This window comes from Bos grunniens, chromosome 7, assembly GCF_055505025.1.
Source record: "Bos grunniens cultivar Pamir isolate PY7600 chromosome 7, Bosgru_T2T1.0, whole genome shotgun sequence".
NCBI classification, from domain to species: Eukaryota; Metazoa; Chordata; class Mammalia; order Artiodactyla; family Bovidae; genus Bos; species Bos grunniens.
Window position 1 is genome coordinate 43,408,412 of NC_141171.1, and position 20,320 is coordinate 43,428,731.

At 56.5% G+C, this 20,320-nt stretch overlaps 1 protein-coding gene across 3 annotated transcripts in view; it reads left to right on the top strand.

The window, feature by feature from the left end:
• Positions 1-14,313, top strand: part of ARID3A (AT-rich interaction domain 3A) — a 32,375-nt gene extending 18,062 nt beyond the window's left edge. For all 3 annotated transcript variants that reach the window (XM_086411278.1, XM_086411279.1, XM_086411277.1), the window contains exons 4-9: positions 5,977-6,049; positions 8,991-9,174; positions 9,469-9,716; positions 11,580-11,861; positions 13,395-13,493; positions 13,914-14,313. In XM_086411278.1, coding sequence (XP_086267404.1) covers positions 5,977-6,049; positions 8,991-9,174; positions 9,469-9,716; positions 11,580-11,861; positions 13,395-13,493; positions 13,914-14,098 — 1,071 coding nt within the window. In that variant the 3' untranslated portion in view covers positions 14,099-14,313. The remainder of the gene's footprint in view (positions 1-5,976; positions 6,050-8,990; positions 9,175-9,468; positions 9,717-11,579; positions 11,862-13,394; positions 13,494-13,913) is intronic.
• Positions 14,314-20,320: the final 6,007 nt, after the last annotated feature.

The window sequence follows — 20,320 nt, forward strand, 5'->3', positions numbered from 1 at the left end:
GACCCTCCACTCTGAGAAGCTGCAGGGAAATGTCATCTTGGTTGCTCTGAGGGGGGACGTTGAAGGATTAAAAGCCAGCTCTGGGGCCTTCTCTGCTCTTTCACTGCAGTTTCACTTTGTTTACTGGTGGTATGATGAATCTGTTTTTGTCCAAAACCCAAAGGATATAGAAATAGGTGAGATTTGTAATAATAGCCAAAAAAGGGAAGAGTCAAATGTCCATCAGTGGTGAATGGATGGACGCATGTGTCCCTCCACACACCTGGAATATTACTCAGCCACAAAAAGGAGAGAAGCCCTGACACTCACTATCACATGGACAGATCCTGAGAACACAATACTCAGTGAGAAGCAGACACAGAAGGACACACAGGGTATGATTCCGCTGATGAGAAACATCCGGAACTGGCAGATCCACAGACACAAGGAGTGGGCTCCTGGTTGTCAGGGGATGGGGGGGAGGGGCTCTGGGAGGACAGGGTATGTTTGGGGGGAATGGAAGGTTCTGGAACGAACAGAGGTGGTGGTTGTCAAACACTGTGCGCAGAAGGCCCTTGAATCATTCACTGTAAAACAGCTAATTCTATGGTACATGACTTTCACCTCCATAAATATTTTCTTTAACAATCCAGGATAAAGTAGGCGAGATTAAGGTGGCGCCCAGCCCTGCCTGTTGTTGCCTGGCTCCTCCTCCATCCCTCATCCCTTCCCTAACCCTCTCCCGAGTCCTGTGCTCCCCATGGGGGTGGGGGGGTCAGGGGGGTGGGGTGGGGGTTCTGTTCCTCCCCCCACCACCACCCCATTGCAGCCTGGAGGAAGCATCCTTCTCTGGTTCCCAGGAGCTGTGGTTGGACACAAGTGTGAAAACAGGCCTTTTTACACCTGCCCCCAGCTGTGGGCTCTCCGAGCTGCATCAGTGTCTGCTGGGGACAGAGTTGTCCTGTTCAGGGCCTGCGGGAGTCTCCGCGATCCCGAATCCTTCCAGTTTCTCCTGATTTGAGTCCCTGTGTCTGCTGTCCAAGGACACAGCCTCACTCCCAGAGTCCCCCTGCCGCCCAGTGGCCTCTTCCATCCAAGACAGGGCCCCTCGGACTTTGGAGCCGCCTGGGTGGCAGGAGGGGGCCGAGCAGACACTGTTGAGGGGGCAAAGGTCCTCTCAGGGGCCCCAGGCGGGCAGTCTCTTTATAGCTAGGGCCCCCTCAGCCTTGGGCCTGACGCAGTCCTCTCCCTCAGCCCCGTGGGGACTGGGGACGTGATGTCTGGGAGGGGTCTCCCGAGTGTGGGCGGTCCTGGGGGCCCCTCCCCCCTGCATCGGGCCCCCCTGTGGATTGATAGAGGCCTGTCCTCCTTTTCCAGGCTGGCAGGTGGTGTCTCAGTGTGCGTGGTGCCCTGGCTCCTGAGGTGTCTGCTATCCCCACAGGGCAGCTTCCAGTGAGGGACCCTCTCACCCCAACCCCCACTCCCACCCCAATCCCCACTCCCACCCCCAGCTGCAGCCAGGGCTTCTGGAGGCCTGGTCAGCAGCCGGGTGGTGGTGGTGGAAATGCTCACCATTCGCCACAAACAAGAATTTCCTGTTTGCCCCTTGAGCAGTTGGGGGAGGGGGAGGTTATCTCACTTTTTCCTCCGAAGCCCCTCCCCCACCCACTACCTGAGCCTGGAGCCCCGAGCCTGCCTGGCTTTATCTGCTTCCTCCTGGACACTGGCCCCTCCACCCTCCATGGGGTGGGGGTGGGGGATGGGGTGGGGTGGGGTGGAGTGGGATGGGAGGGATCCCTCCAAAGATCCCTGCTCCGTACCCCCTCCACCCTTCTCCCACACCTGTGCTGGACCCCGAGCAAGGCAGGTGTCAGGCCCTCACGCTCATCCATCCCACCTCCCCAGGGTGGTCAGGTGTCCACTGAGAAAGCCATATGAGGCACCAGGCTGGCTTGTGTCTTTGCCTGAAAGGAAACTGAGGCTGAGGCTGGGGTCAGAGGATGAGGAGGGGCCAGGAAACTGCTCTCCAGGGGAGGGAGCACAGGTGGAAAGGCCCTGAGGTGGGCTCTATGCCTTTTGCTCCGAAACCATGATGTGGTCTAAAGGGGCTAAGCAGAGGGAGGTAAGGGTCAGCAGTGACCACAGGGGAAGTATAGTTCTCACTGGGGTGATGGGGAGATGGGAGACTGCAGGGCAGGGGAGGTGGGGACTGGGCTCTTTCTGGTCTGTGCCTCAGTTTCCCTTCTGTGAAGTGGGTGGTGCTGGGTAGGAGGAAGATGGACCACGGGCAGCCAAGCCTTGGTAACTAGATGACAGACAAGTTCCACCAATGGGTGGGGGCCCCGCCACAGCCCAGACAGGTGGAGGGACCACCTGGCCATGTCCCAGTGACCCCGCCTGGCAGGTAGAAAATGGGAAGGGAGGTGTGCACTTGGGAGCATTTTTGGGGACCCCCAGCCCAGGCCCACACATCCACACCCACATCCTCAGGCTCCTGTGCCCCCTTCACAGGTGGGGCTTGGGGAGGGCAGAATCTGAATCCAGCGGGGCAGACCCTAGGAACCCCCAAGATGCTTGTCTGCCCAATCCTGGGCCGCAGGTGCCCCAGAACATGGGTTGTGTCCAGACGTGTCTGGGATTTGGGAAAGAATGGGGGGATCCTGTCCCCAAGTTGTGGTGAGAAATCAAAGTCCACTTTAATGAGCACTTTTGAAGCAGCTGCTGTGTGCCCAATTCTAGACACTGGGAAAACCCCCGACACTCTCCCAGGGAGGACAGTGTGAGTCCATGTGGCTCAGTTGTGCAGGGGACAGGGCGAGGTGGGGTGGGGTACACAAGAGAGTTGCCCACAGTTGGCGGACCTGGTCCCAGTGAGAGCGCAGCTGAGGGGTGACCTCAGCACAGAGACCTGGGTGACAGGGAAGCCTGGGGGGCAGAGAGCTCAGCCAGGGCCAGGCCAACATTCCAGGCCAGAGGAGCTGCCAGGTCAAAGGCCGGAGGTGGGACCACAGCCTCTGGCGGGCTTGAGAAGCTGCAGGAAGGCCGGTGAGAGGTCAGTGGGGAGGGCCCTGGCAGGTCCTCCAGGACCACGTGGCCGCAGGGAGGTGGGGTGCCCTCAGCCGGAGGAGGCCCCGTGATCACAGCACCTGTGGCCCCAGCGCTCAGCTTTGGGGAGGGAAGAGCCAGGCAGTTTATCTTCCACCTCAGCCCCAGGGGGGTTTCCTGAGATTCTGCCCAACCTCCAGCCTGGGTTTGCAGCTCTAGGCATGACAGCACCTCCTGGGCCGGAAAGGAGCAGGGTTTCAGCCAGAGGACCCAGGTGGGCCGGAGGCCTGGGCGTGGCCAGGGAGGTGTCCTGGCCTAGCTATATGGCTTGAAAGCCTTGTGAGACCAGGTAGCTGGGCCCAGCAGCTCATGGTAGCGGGGGAGGGGGCGGACACCGTCCACAGCTCCCCCTTGGCTGGGGTTTGGTGGGCTGCCCTGGCCAGCTGACCAGGGCAGGACACACCCCACAGGGGTGTGGAACTTGGGGCAAGAGCCCCATAAAGCTGGGAGGCCTTTACTGTCCGTCTTTGTTGTCGGCTGCCCACAGCAACGGCCATTAAAGCTGCCTCCTCTGCCTGCTGCCTGGGGACGTGTCCACCCCCTTTATGACCTCACATAATGCCCCAGCCCGTGGGGGTCTGGCCATGCCACCACCTCTGCTCACTGTCTGGCCTGGGGGTTAGTGAGTGGACCCCTTCTAAGCTGGGCCGCCTGTGCAGGCAGCTGGTCTCTGCCCTGAAACTCTGTTTGCCCACTTGGAATACGGGCATCCTGATGGTGCCGGGAGCGCTGGGTGAAGCTGTTGTACTTATCAACCACTGTCCCTGAAAGATGGGGAAACTGAGGCAGGAGGGGTGCTCTGATCTCTTGTGGGGGCTAGGCCCGGAAAGGAAGGGGTTCATGCAGGGTGGGTCCCCCTCCACTGGGGTTGGGATCTTACAGGAGGAAGTGTTGCCCCTCGTCAATACGGGCTTGAGGTTGGGTGAACCCCACGTGAGCTTCCTGGAGCAGGTATGACAACTGACTGGACGGGACAACTGACCACACACCGGATGGCTTAGATCTACAGAGATCTTCTCGGTTCTGGAGGACTAGTGGACAGGGTCAGGCCATGGCAGGGCCCTGCTCCCTCCAGAGGCTCCAGAGGCGAGTCCTCCCACCTCTTCCAGCTCCTGGGTCTCTGGGCGTCCCTTGGCCTGTGTCTGCATCAGCCCAGTCTCTGCCTCATCTCCCCATGTATCTGCCTGTCTTCCTCTCATGAGGACCCCAGTCGTCCTACTGTGAAAACCTATCATGATTAATGACATCGGCAGAGACCCCATTTCTGCACAAGGTCCAGTCCTGAGGTTCTGGGTGGATGGAAATTTGAAGATGAACCCCCACAAGTCTCTTTGGTCTTCTCTGCCCAGCCTGGCCCATGTTGCGGCTGAGCAATCGGTTTACTTAACGAGCATCTGTCAAGCAACTGCTGTGTGCTAGGCCCCATTTTAGACACTAGAAACAAAACAGACAAACTCCCTGGGCAGACAGACCAGGGTGTGAATCATGGGCTCTGAGGAAGGGGTGAGGGGCCCACACAGTGCTGGGGGCTGTGTGGGCTGGAGTCAGGGGTGGGGCGGGGACAGCGGAGGGGCCCGGATGGGTGCACGCCTCTGGCCACCATAAATCAGTGCAGGAATGCAGCTGGCTGGCCTGGCCGGGCAGGGTGGAGACAAAGGCCGGGCCTCGACCACCCAGGGCTGGACTCCTAGCTCTCCCAGCCTGTTCCCTGCAGTCCCCACATTGTCTCCACTGCACAGACCAGGAAACTGAGGCCCAGAGAAGGGTCAGATGGCTAAGGGTAGCCTCCCCGAGGACCCTGCCTTCCCAGGCCCAGGGATGTCTCCTCCCACAGGAGCTGGGCCTTAGCCTGTTCTTAGGCCTTGATGACAGATTATCCCAGCTGGAGCTAATTGGTGGTTTCAAGGCCCCCCGCCACAGTCCTGCTGGCCCTGTGTCCTGGAAGACATGGGGGCACATTCCCTGGAGCTTAATTTGAAGCCTGCTATTTGCACTGGCCCTCCTGGGCAACCCCCCATCCCCCCTCCAAGCTTTGCTCTCTAATTACCTCTACTGGCTTCCCCTGCCCACCAGCACCTGGGAGCTGACAGTTGAGGCTAGGACACCCTGCTCTGCAAATACTGCAGACCTCCATAACTGGTGGACCCAGGCAAGGGATATGTAAGACAGAGCTCCTGAGAGTCCTGACTCTGTCCCAGGCCTGCCTCTCTGCCCTGCAGGAGCATACACACATGGCTTGGTGGACAGTGCCAGACATCCACCACCCTCATGGTAGCGATGGTCTGGGTGAGACAAATTGTGTCCCCCAAAATTGTATGTTCAAGACTCAGCTTGAGCACATACCTGTGATCAGAACATGACGTGGGAGTCAGGTATCTGCAGGTGTGAGCAGTTAAGGATGGAGATGTGGTGGCCCTTGGCCAGTGAGTGGGTGCCCCATGGGAAGAGGGGACTTTGGACAAATCCCCAGGGAGAAGCCACGGCAAGACAGAGGCAGAGACCAGGGTGGTGCAGCTATAGGCCTGGGGCACTTGGGCCCCTGCAAGCTGGGAGAGATGGGAAGAATCCCCCTTAGAGCCATACCTGGACTCCAGATGGCTGGTCTCAGAACCAGACAGGAATAAATCAATCTCTGTGGTTTAAGCTGAGCGTGTGGTCAGCTGCTACGCCACCCCAGGACAGTGTCTCATTGTCCTTGTCTGATGGCAGGGGCAGGCTCTCGCTGCCTGCTGAGCAGGACCTTGGCAGATGTTCGGACGCTGGGGGACAGGGCCAGGGCTGAGACCCCCTGCTGCCTCTCCTACTGGCAGTTCCCTTGACTAACTTTCCAAGTGATATGGACATGCTGCCAGCTCCGGCACCCGCTCACCCATCCCCTCCCTGCCTTCACAGCTCTACGAACTGGATGCAGACCCCAAGAGGAAGGAGTTCCTGGACGACTTGTTCAGTTTCATGCAGAAACGAGGTGAGGTCTGCCTGCCAGGAGGATGGGCCCTGCTGGCCATAGCCTGGGGCAGGTGTGTCAGAAAGTGAGCTCCCCATGGCTGGAGGCATCCAAGAGATGCCTGAGGAGGAGACACAGCCCTGCCATGGTGGCAAGCGTCTGAGAGAAGAGGCACCGTCTTGCCATAGGTGTCTGACAGAGGAGGCTCAGCGCTGCAGGTCTGGTTGGGGAGGCACAGCTGTGAGAGTCTAAAGGGTATGTCCTTGGGTGGGGGGGTCTCAGGACCCCAACCCAGAAGTAACAGTGCAGGCTTCCTCCCTTGCTGCTCCCAGGATCCCCCATAGCAGGCCTGCCTCTGTGTGGGGAACAGGGTTGGATTCCCAGGATGGCAGGCGCTGGGTGGTGGGCAGAAGCTCCTGGCGGACTGGAGACCAGCCTTCCTGCTGCTGCAATTGGTGGGAGGCTTGGATCCCGACCTCTCCCTGCTCCCACCTGGGGCCTCAGTTCCTCAGTCTGTGAGATGGGCCACCTGCACCCCCTGCCGTGTGGCAGTCAGTGCCCACATGTGCTGAGTGCCAGGGCCACGGTTATTATGCAAATACAGGGTACCAGGCCCGAGCTACCTCTGCCCCCTACCCCCACCCCCGGGGTCTGGCAGATGCCAGACACAGCCTTGCAAACAGGAGATGACCAGGGACAGAGGCCAGGCCTAGGGGGGCATTCAGGGAGAGCCAGGCCCAGAGGGCCCCCAGTATCCCCCTACCCCCAGCTCAGAGCTCCAGCCAGACACAGATCCTAGGAGTACCCACTGCACCGTGGGCTCATTTCCCTGATACCCCCATGCCCCCACCGTTCAGGGAAGGAAACTGAGGCCTGAGAGGCAGGAAGGGGTGGGGCCAGTGTGGGCTGCAGGGGCCAGCCAGGCAGCTTCTTTGTCCAGGGCCCCTGCCTGCCTCTCCCTGCTAGCAGCTTCTGTAAACACAGGCCCAGGCCGGAAGGGAAGGAGATGAAAGGGGAGGGGGCTGCGGCCTCCGCTTTAACCCCTCCTGTGCCAAGGGTGGAGGAGTCCAGCCCAGCCCAGTTATCTTCCAGCCCAGCTGCCCCCTATGTGGTCAGAGAGCTCCTACCCCACCCTTTATCAGCCCCATCCACACCTATCCAAGCCCCTCACTGTCCCCTCAACCATGGGGCTCCAAGCCCTTAGGCCCAAAGCCCACCCACTCTGCCCAAGACTGGGTTCCTGGTGTCCTGGAGGCACAGAGGGAATATGGTGAGCTGCTCTGGAGTGGGGTGCTGGTGAGGCCAGGTTCTCTGAGGCCCCAGCTCCTGGCCACCCGGGCTTTCAGGGTCTGTGTCCAGCCCTGCCTCCCTTACCAAGCCAGGTGCTCCTGAGGATAGGAAGCAACAAACTCCTATGCATCCCTCAGAGCCCAGCTCTAAGGCCCTGCTTTCCCACCTTCCTGTTGAACTCTCTATCTATAATTGGGCTGCAGGGCTTTGGGGCTCAGAATCTGGATATCGTGTCCTGCATCCCACAAGCCCCTTCCCTTCACTCCAGGGGGACAGTAATTCCTCCTTCCCCTGCCCCCATCACAAAGTCAAAGTCTCCAACTGGATGGTTCTCCAGAGTCTCCGGGGCTAGAAGTGGGGGAGGGGTCCTGCCTGCACCCCACCCTCCTGCTGTTTCCTTGACGACCTCTCCACCCTTCCTTATCACCCCCCTGCCCACTTCCATCAATGCCTCTCTGTGCTCACCCAGCCCTGCGTCTTCTATAAACATCCGCCTGCTGCTGAGCCAGGGCCCAGGGTCCTGGGAGAAGCCTAACTCAGAGCCTAACTCAGCATCCCGGGTGGGCCAGGTGGGTGCTGGGGGTGCCTCTGGGGCCGGGTGTGCCACTGACACCTGGTGTTGCTTGTCTCTCTCCTTCTTGAGCTGGAAAATGAAGTTGGGGGGGATCTGAGGCCCATCTTACCACCTCCCCTCCAGGCTGTTTGTTCCTTGGGGATTTGGCGACTTAGGAAGCAGCAAGGGTTGGCAGGAGGTGGTTCTGAGATGTCCTGCTGGGGCTGGGGAGAGGAAACCAGGTTCCCAGGTCCAGGGCACTGTGGTGGGGGCGGAGGGAGCAGTGGGGACAGAGGGGGCGGGAGCCAGATTCCATCTCTGCAGGGGAGGCAGGCCTGCCCTCAGGGCCACGATAGGGGCCCAGCAGCCTTCACTGTTGTTTATTGACACCTGCTGTATGTCAGCTGGGCACGAGGTGGGGTACTCCATGTGAGCAGGACAGTGTGGGGACCACAGACAGTAAACCTGTTATTTCACTGCCCAGGGGAGAAGTATAATTGGGGGCTTCTCCACTGTCAGGAAGGTGCCAGGCAGACTGACCTGAGACCTGGGGGCTCCCTTGGCTGGGAGGCACGTTTTCAGGGGCTCAGACCATCAAGGTGGGCAGAAGTGGAGAGAAGGCCTGCAGGGAGGGGCCCCTCTCTCCTGGCTGGCCCACCTCTCTGCTATCTAAACTGCAAAGTAGATTAACCAGCCCTGCTTCCCCACTGCAGAGCCCTGGGGGACCTGGAGGGAGCCAGCCTCTGGGAACACAGCGGAGTTGTTTTAGTAGCTGTTGGTTGTAGAAGGAATAACAGAGGCTGTGTTTCTCATGCTGGGCCCCCAGGTTGGCCCTGAAGCACCCCCTCATCCACAGATGAACAGCATGAACCCAGATCACTGATGGAAACACTGAGAGACACAGCTGCCTCGGGGCTCTTGCAAGCTGGGGTCTGACCCAGTGACCCTGCCCCCAGGGGATGCTGAGTGTCACACTGGGTGGAGCAGGGATGCTTCTTTACCCCGTATAATGCCAGGGGCAGCCCTCCAGAGGCCCAGCTGCCTTGGGTCAGCTGTGCCAGGGGTACCCATTCTCACTGATGTACCAGGTGCCAAGTGACAGCACCCCCCTCTCCACAGGGACACCTGTGAACCGCATCCCCATCATGGCGAAGCAGGTGCTCGACCTGTTCATGTTGTACGTGCTGGTGACAGAGAAGGGTGGCCTGGTGGAGGTCATCAACAAGAAGCTGTGGCGGGAGATCACCAAGGGACTGAACCTGCCCACATCCATCACCAGCGCTGCCTTCACGCTGCGCACCCAGTAAGTGCCCTCTCACACCATGCAGAAAGGACCCTAGGTAGAAAGGACCACAGAGCAGGGGGTCATGGAAAGTCTCGGCCTTTCGGCCCTGCTGGTTGAATGCTCAAGAATTAGCAGGTGGTGGTCGTGGGGATGGGACGTGCTGCAGGACAGGCATCACGATAGAGGGAACAGCATAGGTGAGGACAGGGGCTCAGAGGACCTGTGGGCATCCAGGCAGGGAGGTGGGGCTTGGCTTCAAGCAGACCCCCAAGGTGTCCTGGGTGCCATCCTGCCTCTTGTCCCTGCCCACAGGTATATGAAGTACCTGTACCCCTACGAGTGTGAGAAGCGTGGCCTCAGCAACCCCAACGAGCTCCAGGCAGCCATCGACAGCAATCGGAGGGAGGGCCGGCGCCAGAGCTTTGGGGGCTCCCTCTTCGCCTACTCGCCGGGCGGGGCCCACAGCATGCTGTCCTCGCCCAAGCTGCCTGTGTCCTCCCTGGGCCTGGCCGCCAGCACCAACGGCAGCTCCATCACCCCAGCCCCCAAGATCAAGAAAGGTGAGGGCTGCGCAGGGCCTGGGGCCTGATCATGATTCTCCTTTAGCCTGGCAGTGTGACCTAGGGATGGGGATGTCTCTTTCCCTTTCTGGGTGACCAGGAAGATAGGCCCCAAAGTAGGTGTGGAAGGGGGCTACCTACCCACCAGTGGTATGCCTATGGCAGATATTACTAGTCAATTGCTGTTCCTTCCAGCCTTGGCCCATGGCAGGCAGACCTCTCTAATCAATTTGTTTCCCCTAAACCTGTGCCCTTGGTGTACATCACGAATCAATAGTTGTTACCTCCAATTCTGTGCCAAGGTGGACAAGGCAAACCATGCCCAATTTTCCTATCCTTTGCTCATGGCAAACATTGCTGATTAATCACTCTTTTATTGTAGCATTGGTCCAGGCTGCTGCCCCTGGTTATCTCTAGTCCCTTGCATGTGGGAGACATTGCTAGTTGATCACTGTATTCTTTTCCCTTTGAGCTTTAAAATTCTTCTAAACACATGGTCCCAGTGTGGGTCATCAAACTGACTGTAATCATCCTTGAAGCTATTGCTCAGTGCTCACTGCCCCTTTCTGAGCCTAGCTCTCGTTATGGGTAAATATGCAGGAGATTATACCTTTGTGGAGTTGTTGGGGACCTTCAGTGTGTAAAATGCCCAGCGTGCAACACCCTAGACCCCATCTGTGGCAGACATTACCAGTCGATCACGGAGCCTCTGAATCCTTCCTAACACAGAATCACCAACAGCTCATGTGGCAGCCTGGCCTCAAGCAGGCTGGTGCACCTGTCCGAGGTCCCGTTTCTCATCTGCCACACGAACTGCGACTCCCTATGTCACAGACTTGGCCCAGGTATCCAGGGTGATCTCCCAGCACCCTGAGAATTCAGGGCTGGTTAGATCTAAGGTGAAGGAGATCTCACCAGTGTCAGCTCCTCCAACCTCCATGGACCTCTGTTTACCCCACCCCAGCCTCAGGGAGTCACAGCCATACCTGTGAATATCATTAAGCATCTGTTCTCTGCGAGCCCTGTGCTGGAGCTCAGGAGGACAGTGGGGAACAAAAGAGAGATCTGAACCCGATGGAGCTCATGAGGGAGCTGGGGAAAGATGGTTGTAATGGGTCTGAGGGGCTCTTTGGAGCCAAGAGTAGCAGAGGTGGCTGCAGAGACTCCAGGGCAGAGGGGCTGGCAAGTGCAAAAGTTGCAATGGGGTCCATCCTGGAGAGGCAGCCCCCGGCCACTAGGGAGAGACTCAGGAGGAAGAATTGGGAGAAGAGAGAGTGGGTCACAGTGGGACCAGTGAGTGGGAATGATGGGGTTGTTTGTTTCAACCGCTGGAGAGGAGAATGGTCCAGAGCTGGTTCTGGGCTTGGGCTGCATGCGTTTGATTTCAGCTCAACTTCTCTTCAGCTCAATGGCCTCAGGAAAGTTATCCATCCTCTCTGAGCCTTGGCTTTCTCAGCAGTAAAGTGGAGAAGAGGGTGTCTAGGTAGAAATGGGGCTGTTGAGATGGTTCACATTAAGTGCTTTAGACAAGATGTGGCGAGCTCTTCTTGCAGTTAGTATTGTATGTGTATGTAATGTGTGCTACTATGGTCTTTGTATAATACTACTTAATAATGCCAAGCAGTACTGTATACTATCACTAGTATTGTTACCATTATGGTGGTATCTGATGTCAGCCTGAGAGTAGAAAGGCTCTTAGCACTTGTGTTTGTTCCAAAATCTGTCCACTTCATCCCTGGAGAGGAAATGAGCACCCCATCAGGGAAGGTATTCAAGGAGGCACCTTCCTGCCTTGTGTGGGAAGCAGGGACTAAGCTACCTCCATTCCCTTCTGGCCACCAACTCCTCTTCTCTCCTGTCCAGAGGAGGATGCAGCCATCCCTATCACAGTCCCCGGCCGCCTGCCAGTCTCCCTGGCAGGTCACCCAGTGGTGGCGGCCCAGGCAGTAGCAGCCCAGGCGGCCGTGGCAGCCCAGGCAGCTGCCCTGGAGCAACTTAGGGAGAAACTGGAGTCTGGGGAGCCTCCCGAGAAGAAGATGGCCCTGGTGGCAGAGGAACAGCAGCGGCTGATGCAGCGGGCACTTCAGCAGAACTTCCTGGCCATGACAGCACAGTTGCCTATGAGCATCCGGATCAACAGCCAAGGTACCACCCCAGCACTCAGACCCTCTGTGCTTCTTGCACAAGCACAAGAGAAGGGCCTCATAGCCAACATATGTAAAGAGTGCCTACAGATCAACAAGAAAAAAAAGATTAACAGACCAGTACAAGGAATGGGCAGCTGGGACTCATCATGCATACTCAGTCGTATGCAACTGTACAACTCCATGGACTATAGCCTGCCAGGCTTCTCTGTCCATGGGATTCTCCATGCAAGAATACTAGAGTAGTTTGCCATTTCCTCCTGCAGGGGATCTTTCCAACCCAGGGATTGAACCCACCACGTCTCCTGTGGCTCCTGCATTGGCAGATGGATTCTTTGCCACTGAGTCACCTGGGGAGTACAACTTATAAACTAATAGGAAAAATTGTTCAACTCCATGTCTTTGGGGCTCTGCAAGTTAACTAGGGGATACCATTTTTCATCCATCAGAGTTTGATAATATCAAATATTGTTCAGGATGTGGTAGAAATGGGCCCCCTTGGTCCTGCTGGTGGGCGTGTAAACAGGTGACAACTTGGCAGTCTTTTTTTTTTTTTTTGACTGTGCCTCGGAACATGTGGGATCTTAGTTCCCTGACCAGGGATCAAACCTGTGCCTGCTGCATTGGAAGCATGGAGCGTTAACCACTGGACTGCCAGGAAAGTCCCGGGAATGTCTTTTAAAGATAGAAGATGTACTTGCCCCAGGACTGGGTGATTCTGCTTGGTATCTAGAGCAGAGTTGATGCAAGGGCTCAGGGAAACTCAGGTGTCCAAGGATGTTCACTGCAGATGTTTGCATGATGTCCCTAGTGTGTCCATCAGTAGGGGAATGAATGAACCAAGGCTGGAATACTTTGGCCATTAAAAAGAATGACATGATTTGGGCTTCCCTGGTGACTCAGACAATAAAGAATCTGCAATGCAGGAGATCCAGGTTCAATCCCTGGATCGGTAAGATCTCCTGGAGAAGGGAATGGCAACCCAGTATTCTTGCCTGGAGAATCCCCATGGACACAGGAACCTGGCGGGTTACAGTCCATAGGGTTGCAAAGAGTCGGACACGACTGAGTGACTAAGCACAAGCACATTGCTTAAGACTTGTAATCATGCTGTACACCTGAAAAACTTAACATTGTAAATCAACTATACTCCAATAAAAATTATTAGAAAAGGACTTCCCCGGCAGTCCAGTGGCTAAGACTTTCCACTTCCACTGCAGGGGGCACGAGACTTCCATCCCTGGTTGAGGAGCTAAGATCCCACCTGCTTTGCAGTGAAGCCAAAAAATTAAGAAAAAAAATTTTTTTAATTATTAGGGGAAAACAAGAGTTGTAATCATGCAAAAAAGCAAATTCAAGACAAATACATTCTTATTCAATAAGTATTTGTTGAATACCTACTGTGTGCGCTGCTGAGAGATCAGGTCTGAAGCTTTGTGAAGCTTCACATCTGGTGGGGATGACCCACATGATACAGCTCATTGCATGGGGGCTGGTTTTCGGTGACAAAGGGTGTTTTTTCTTCTTCCCGCAGCCTCCGAGAGCCGCCAGGACTCGGCTGCGAACCTGACCAGCACCAACGGCAGCAACAGTATTAGCATGTCAGTAGAGATTAATGGAATCATGTACACAGGTAGGCTGGCCTGGCATGCACGCCCACTTTGACCATGTCTTTCCGGAGTCCTGGTTGCCCCTCCGGTGTGGCTGGCTTCAGCCCAGAGCTCTTCCCTTATGAGACTAGAGTATGAGAGATAGTCTGTGTCTTATACTTAGCCAGGTGCTCAGCAAGTACTAAGTGCTCAGCATGGTCATATCACGTGTTGTGTACTTCAAAAATAATGTGGTCAGACCCATGACTCCTATAGGCCACCAGGTGGCAATGTTGACACAGAACAGCTCTGTTGCTGTAAAGACCCCATGAGGGGAGGCTTGAGGAAGTGGTGGTGTCCTGGGGGAGAGGGACTTTGCTGGGAATCGCTCAGGAATGGCTTGCCCCTGTCATGTGACCTTTTACATTCTCCACGACTTATCTCTCCTCCTGTCCTTGCACCAGGAGTGCTGTTTGCCCAGCCGCCGGCCCCCACGCCACCCTCCGCTCCCAGCAAAGGTGGAGGCAGCAGCAGCCGGGGAGGAAACAGCGGGACCAACAGCAGCAGCAGCAGCAGTGCAGGCAGCCAGGCAGGGCCGGCAGGGATGTCTGCACCCCCCACATCTACCTCAAACAACTCATTGCCTTAACCGCTACACTCCCCACCCTGGGAACCTGCCAGAATGGGCAGGGGGTCCAGGTGGGCCAAGCAGGGGCTGGGATGGCGGAAGATACGGGTGGGGAGGGGAGGTATCCACAGAGGAGCGACAGCTTAACGCCAAAAAGAAAAGAAAAATATATATACATATATATATATATATATATATATATATAAAGAAAATTTAATAAAACAGGGGAAAACCAAGGAACACTTGAATTACTCAGGTTTTGGACATTCAGAGATGAATTGTGAGAATATCAAAGGAAATTAGAAATGAGAGAGGCAAATGTCTACTAGGGCTCTCCTGAAGCCCTGGTGGACCCATGTGGACTGGTGTCTGGTTTCAACAGGCCAATCCTGTTTACCTCATACATCCCTGCACTGTGTTTTTTCATTTTTATCTGTTTTTTTTCTTTGCTTTTTTTTTTGTCCGTTTGTCACACACTCACCACACCCAGCTCCTTGTGTTGAATGAAACCCCTGAGCCAAGATCAGTTGAATTTTTTTGTTGTTGCTTTTGGGAACTGTTGTTGTTTTTTTAAAAGAAATAGTGAAATTCAAACTCTATAGGGTTTTTAAGAGGTTTTAGGGGTTTTGTTTTGTAAATATTCTATTTTATTCTTGGGGGAGGAATCAAACCTAGGAAAAGGATATATATATATCTATATATTTGTGTTCATTCAGGGAAACTGGACTTGAAAAAGAAAAAAAAAAAAAGGCAAAAAAACCCAAGTAATACCCTTTATTTTTCCCATGACTGATTTGGGTTCGGTTGTGCATTTCCTGTGGTGCAGTGGGCCCAGGACACTGGATGCCTGGGCTGGAGTCAGCAGAGCCGATGAACTCAGGTGCTGTGGGCTGGGCTGGGCTGGCTGGGGTGGGGGGTGCATGGCGGGGTCCTGGGGGAAGAGGGGCAGGGATGCTGAATGCTAGATGTCACCGGACTTGTGTTTCAGGCTGGGCTCCTCAGTCGGGAGCCCTGAAGTCTTAACTCAAAAGGAGAAATTGCTGGGGTGGGGGGTGCTCCCCTGCCAACCCCAGGCTCCTGTCTCAGGGATGAACACGGCCTGGGGACTGGCCTTGCCTGAGAGCACTGCTTCTGGGGATGCCATGTCTGGGGATGGGGGTGAGCCAGCCTTAGCTCAGGATGAGGTTTCTGGGGCCATGGCACCCTGAACCCCCTCACCCCACCCCACTCCCATTCTCATCTCTTTAACTTTGTCCCTCTAAATGCTGGGAGCCCTGCAGTGACTCGAGGAACTACAGGCCGAGGGGGCCCTGCACTCCTCCCCCTCCTCAACCCTGTTCCCTGGGTCAGAAGGCAGGCATTGGTGGCATGCAGCTGGGGGTCAGGGGCACCTGCACATCCGTCCTCCTTAAGCCCAGGTGTGCTTTTGGGGGCCCAGTTTCCTTCCGTCCATGGGACCAGGTAGTGTTGGCTAGGGCTGTGCCTCCCTCATGCGAGGTAGCGAGGTAGTGCTTTTTCACATCCGTCTGAGGGTGGGGGTGGGCTGGGAAGAACGCAGCTGTTCCCAGGTGAGCCTGGAAACTCTAATTGGACCCTGGAGCCCGGCCTAACCAGACCGGAGGGGTGGGGCGCCACCAGCAGCCTGCTGTCTCCCAACCCAGGCGTCATCTTGTTGCCTTGGAGACCTTGGGGGTGGTCCTGAGCCCCCAGTCTCATCGGGTTTGCCTTCCTGTGGGGTGAGGTGTGTCTCTGGGAGGGAACCCATTTCTTTGGTGTATCTCAGGGTTGCTGACGCCCCCCACCTTCCCAGGAGAGGGTGGCACAGGGCTTGGGCCTTTCTTCCTGCTTCCGGAACAGTCTCCCCTCCTGTCGTCTCCCACTGCAGCGGCACAATCATTGTGGGAGGGTGATCCTTTTGTTCCCAGACACAATCTGCCCCCTCTTGTTTGCCGTTTTCTCTTCTCTCTCTGCTCTTCCCTCACCTGACCCCGAGAGTGTGTGGGGCTGCCCTCTGCCCCCTACCCGCTTCCTGCCGGCCTCATAGAGGGGGGGTGTCTGCTGCGAGTTTCGGTTTCTACCTCAGGTCTGACTCTTGATGCCAAAACCCCCGCCCAGGTGCCCACCTCCCTAGCCTCCAGTTCAGGGTCCCACGCATGTGTGCTGTTGCATCGACCTGTGTCGCGGGGACCCGGCATCAGGGGACAGAGCTTCGTGCAGGCAATGCCCCACCCCACCCTGCATCTGACTCAGGGTGTGCCTGTGGTGCTGGGCAACGCTGATGATTGTAGGGGAGGGGGCATGGGCCCAGGAGGGGGGACCCACCAGCCATGGGAATAGCAGGGGGTCCTGGGGCCAGGAGGGACTTCGTCCTCCAAGGGGCCCTGCCTCTGCCTAGGTCGCTTCAATCAGCACCCCCACACTCCCAGCCCCACCGCTACCTATTGGTGTGGGTTTCTGGGGTGCACTTAGCACCCTTTATGCAAACCCGGGGGACCGGGGTTGAGTGCTGTTCATTCCTGAACAGGTGGGGCTTAGCAGCATGCCTTGGATGGGGACCCCCAAACTCAGGGTGGAGAGGGGCTCGAGGGGTACCCCTGATCTGCTGATGCTTGTGGACGGGCTGCTTCTAGAACCTTCCTTGTGACCTCCAAACTGGCCGCAGGTCTGTAGCTGTCCAGCTGGGGGGTGGGCGGGGGTGGGGGGTGGGCACGGGGTGGCGGGTTGGTTTGTAATAGTTGTGTGTTTGTACAGTCACTTTTCTCACTGTTAGCATTTTTGCCCACCACCATTTTTTTTCCCTTAATTTTGCTTCTGCATTTTTTTCTTGGCAAACACGACTTCAGCCTTTCATGCCTGACTTGTGAAATTTCAGTTTCTCTGGGGTTTGTCAGAAGGCGTGGGGAGCACGCCTGAACTCAGGTTAAAGGGAAAAAAAACTTCCAATAAAAAGACGTAAAACTACTCTCTACCTCTGGCTGGGCTCAACCTGTTGCACCTTGGCTGTGGCAGGGCAGCCTGTGACGATTTATTTCAGTTTTTGCAGGATATTCAGGTATTAAAAGGAAGGGGGGAAAAAGACAAAAAAAAAAAGTGTGATTTTGAAATTTAAACGAACACTGAAAGTTTACATTTTATAACATTATTATGCAGATTGTATTTAAACTTCAGAAATATTTAAGACAATTGTAACCCTGTAAAGCTGATGAAATATTAAAACAAGACAAAACACTTCTGACTTTTAACAGAAAACGGCTCCTCTGGTGGTTTTTTTTGGGCGTCGCCCCACCCCTACTCTGCTCCTGGTGGCAGGAGGCTGAGGGCCTGATGGTGAGGTCCCCCAGTGGGGACTGTGCCCCCCAGGACCACTAAGCCACATCCCCGATGTCCTCCAGTGGGTGCCATGGTGGGGGGAGGAGGGGACAGTGGACAACCCACCCCCAAGTCAGCAGTGCCTGGCCCTTGTGGGTGAAATGTAGGGACCCCCACACGCCCACCAGGAGGAGCCCAGGCAGTCTTGGCAGCCATATGGGTCCACCCAGCACCCATTCCCTAGCCTTCCGGCTGTGGTTCAGTCCACACTTCTACACTTGACCTGAGGACCCAAAGTAAGCGGACCAAGAGGCAGACTTAGCCCTGGGACCCTCGGGCTCAACACACCTGGGAGGGAAACACCTGAGCATTTTCTAAGTATCCTTTCTTCATCTACCTCTCGCCCCCACCCCATGAACAGAGGACTAATGGCCTCAAGGTCAGCGTGGCCAAATGGTGGGTAGGACTGGCCTCTTGCCACCTGGCTCCCCAGCATCCGCTGGCCTGGGCCGGTCTCTCCTGCCTGGGTCAGCCCCTAAGTCTGCATTGAGGGAGGAAAAACAATGTCACCCCTCCTGGTGCATGTGCCTCCCTGTAGCCCATTCACGTGGTCCCAGCCTCTGTGAACCAGGGGGACCTGAGGAACTCAGAGGACAGGGGTTAACCCACCTGCCTCTCAGAGCCCCCCTGCCCTCCCGGTCTCGGAGGTAAAGTAAAAGTGATTTTTTTTTTTTTTTAAGGCCTTCTGGGCAAACTGGATCGGCCAGTCCAGCATCTTCATTCCTCTGAAGAGGCCCAGAGAGGGGCCCAGAGGCCCTGAGGTTACACAGCCCCGAGGCTGCGGAGGGATGCAGGGAGGGGGTCGGGCCCCACCCCCTCCTCCCTAGCCTCTCAGATCCCCGCGGAGCCTCCCACTCTGTGCCTGTGAGTAGGCCGGGGGAGCCTCCCTGGAGGTGAAACTCAAAACCAAGTCTGATCAGCAGAGCCGCGGGAGCCAGCCCGGAGCCCGAAGAAGAGGGTTTTCGCTTGAGTCATCAGCCTTCCGCAACGCCATTAGTGCACTTAGCAGGCTAGGCGCTGGATTTGAGCCTGGGTTCCCGTTCCTCGCCAACCCACAGTGCCCCCTCTCTGGGCTCCGGCTCCAGGTGGGCAGGGCGGGAGACCGGGCAGTGTGTACCCTCAGCCTGCAAACAGAAGGCGCTTAATACCCGAGTAGGGAATAAAGAACGGGGTTGGGGGGCTTAGACCCAGAGCGGTTTTGCAGACCTCTGTGCCTCGGTTTCCCCGTTCTGCCCCGCCCCTACCCTTACGTCCTCAGGCCTAGGAGCGTTAGTGGATCTGGGATGGGACGCCAGGCTGGCACCAAGGAGGTCTGGCGACTGGGTGGTCCGAGAGGCCCCCAAAGTGTGGCTTTTGTCCTGGCCCTCTGACACAACTGGTCTGTCCTCATTCCGGAACCAGGCTGGGGGTGGGGTGACCTCTGACCTCACACATCAGCCCAGCTGAGCTGGGTCCCCCGTGACGGGAGGAGGGGAAAAGGAAGGAGGGGAAGGAGGGGGCCCGGGACTGCACCGCAGCTGCCTGCCCTCCAGCGGAGCCCTGGCCTGCCCATGCCCTGGCTTCCACGTCTTCGACTTCTGTTTGTAACAGGTCCCCCTTCGACCTGCACCTGCAGGGCCCACCTTTCCTCCTGGAACCCCAGGAGGCTAAGTTGCTTGGCAACTTAGCCAGGGAAGACCTCCCCAGAGGAGCACCCAGATCCAGGGTTCAAATCAGCATTCCCGACTGGCCCCTGGGGAAACTGAGGCCCAGAGCTGGGCAGTGACTTGCCCCTCTGCTCAGAAGGAGGACCGGGTTCAAGCCCTGAGTTGGTGGTTGGAAAAAGGCCACCTTGGCCCACCCCTGGGAGGTGCAGGGTGTCACCATTCTCAACTGGGGTTCCAGAGAATGCCCAAGATTCAGAGAAAGATGTGGTTTGGGGAAAATGGTATCTGGAAAATGTAAATAACCATTCAAGGTGTTTCATTAAGAACAAAAAAAGTTTGAGGAACCGGGGTTCTAGCTCCAATTCATCTTCAGACTAGGTAGTACTTGCCTCAGTTTCCCCTTTTGGAAGCTTCTGGAGATTTGGACACCCACCTCTCTCCAATTTACAAAAGTCCTTCAGTTTCACATTCCACACCCCTCCCCCCAACTTCCCTGGGATAAAATAAAACCCAGGTCCTCATGTCCAGCTCCCCCCACCACGGTCAGCCTCAGGGCCTTTGTTCGCGCGTCTGTCCCTCTTTCTCTTCTGGACACCTGTTCAGGGAAGCCTTTCCGACCGATCAGGCCGGTACCCCCTGACACCCTCTGACGCGTCCCGCCCCCTCTCCCCGGTTGCTGCTTGTTGCTGTTGGCCCCCCGGGCTTGGAGCGACTCCCTCTAGCATCTCGGTGAATGGCTCGAGCCTGCCACCTGGCGGCCGGGCCTGGGCCTGCGGAGTCCCCGGCTCCAGCGCCGCGCCTTCTCCAGGAAGGCCCCCTCCTCCCCTCTCCTGCCCATCCTCTCCTCCTAGATCGCGCGGCGGGGTTGGGGAACGTACACAGCACCCAGTCCCCATATTGCTTCTGGGTACACCGCCCAGGACAGGCATGAGACCGCGACTTTTGAGCGAATTCTCCCTTTCCAAAGGTTGGCAACTAATTCCCTATTTAAAATGTACTGTTTAAAAAATAAAATAAAATGTACTGTTTGCGGACACAGCCTGCAGCCAGCACTCTGACACGAGGTTGAGTGCTCCCTAGACCTCACGATTTGTTCGACCTGCACCAAGTTGCTGAAATTAAAATGTGGGTTTTGTGGCCCCCGAAGAAGCGAGGTCCAGGGGGAGGCGGACCCTGGGTCCACGAACACACATCTAACTGGCTGTTTTGAACGCCAGCTACGTTTTGT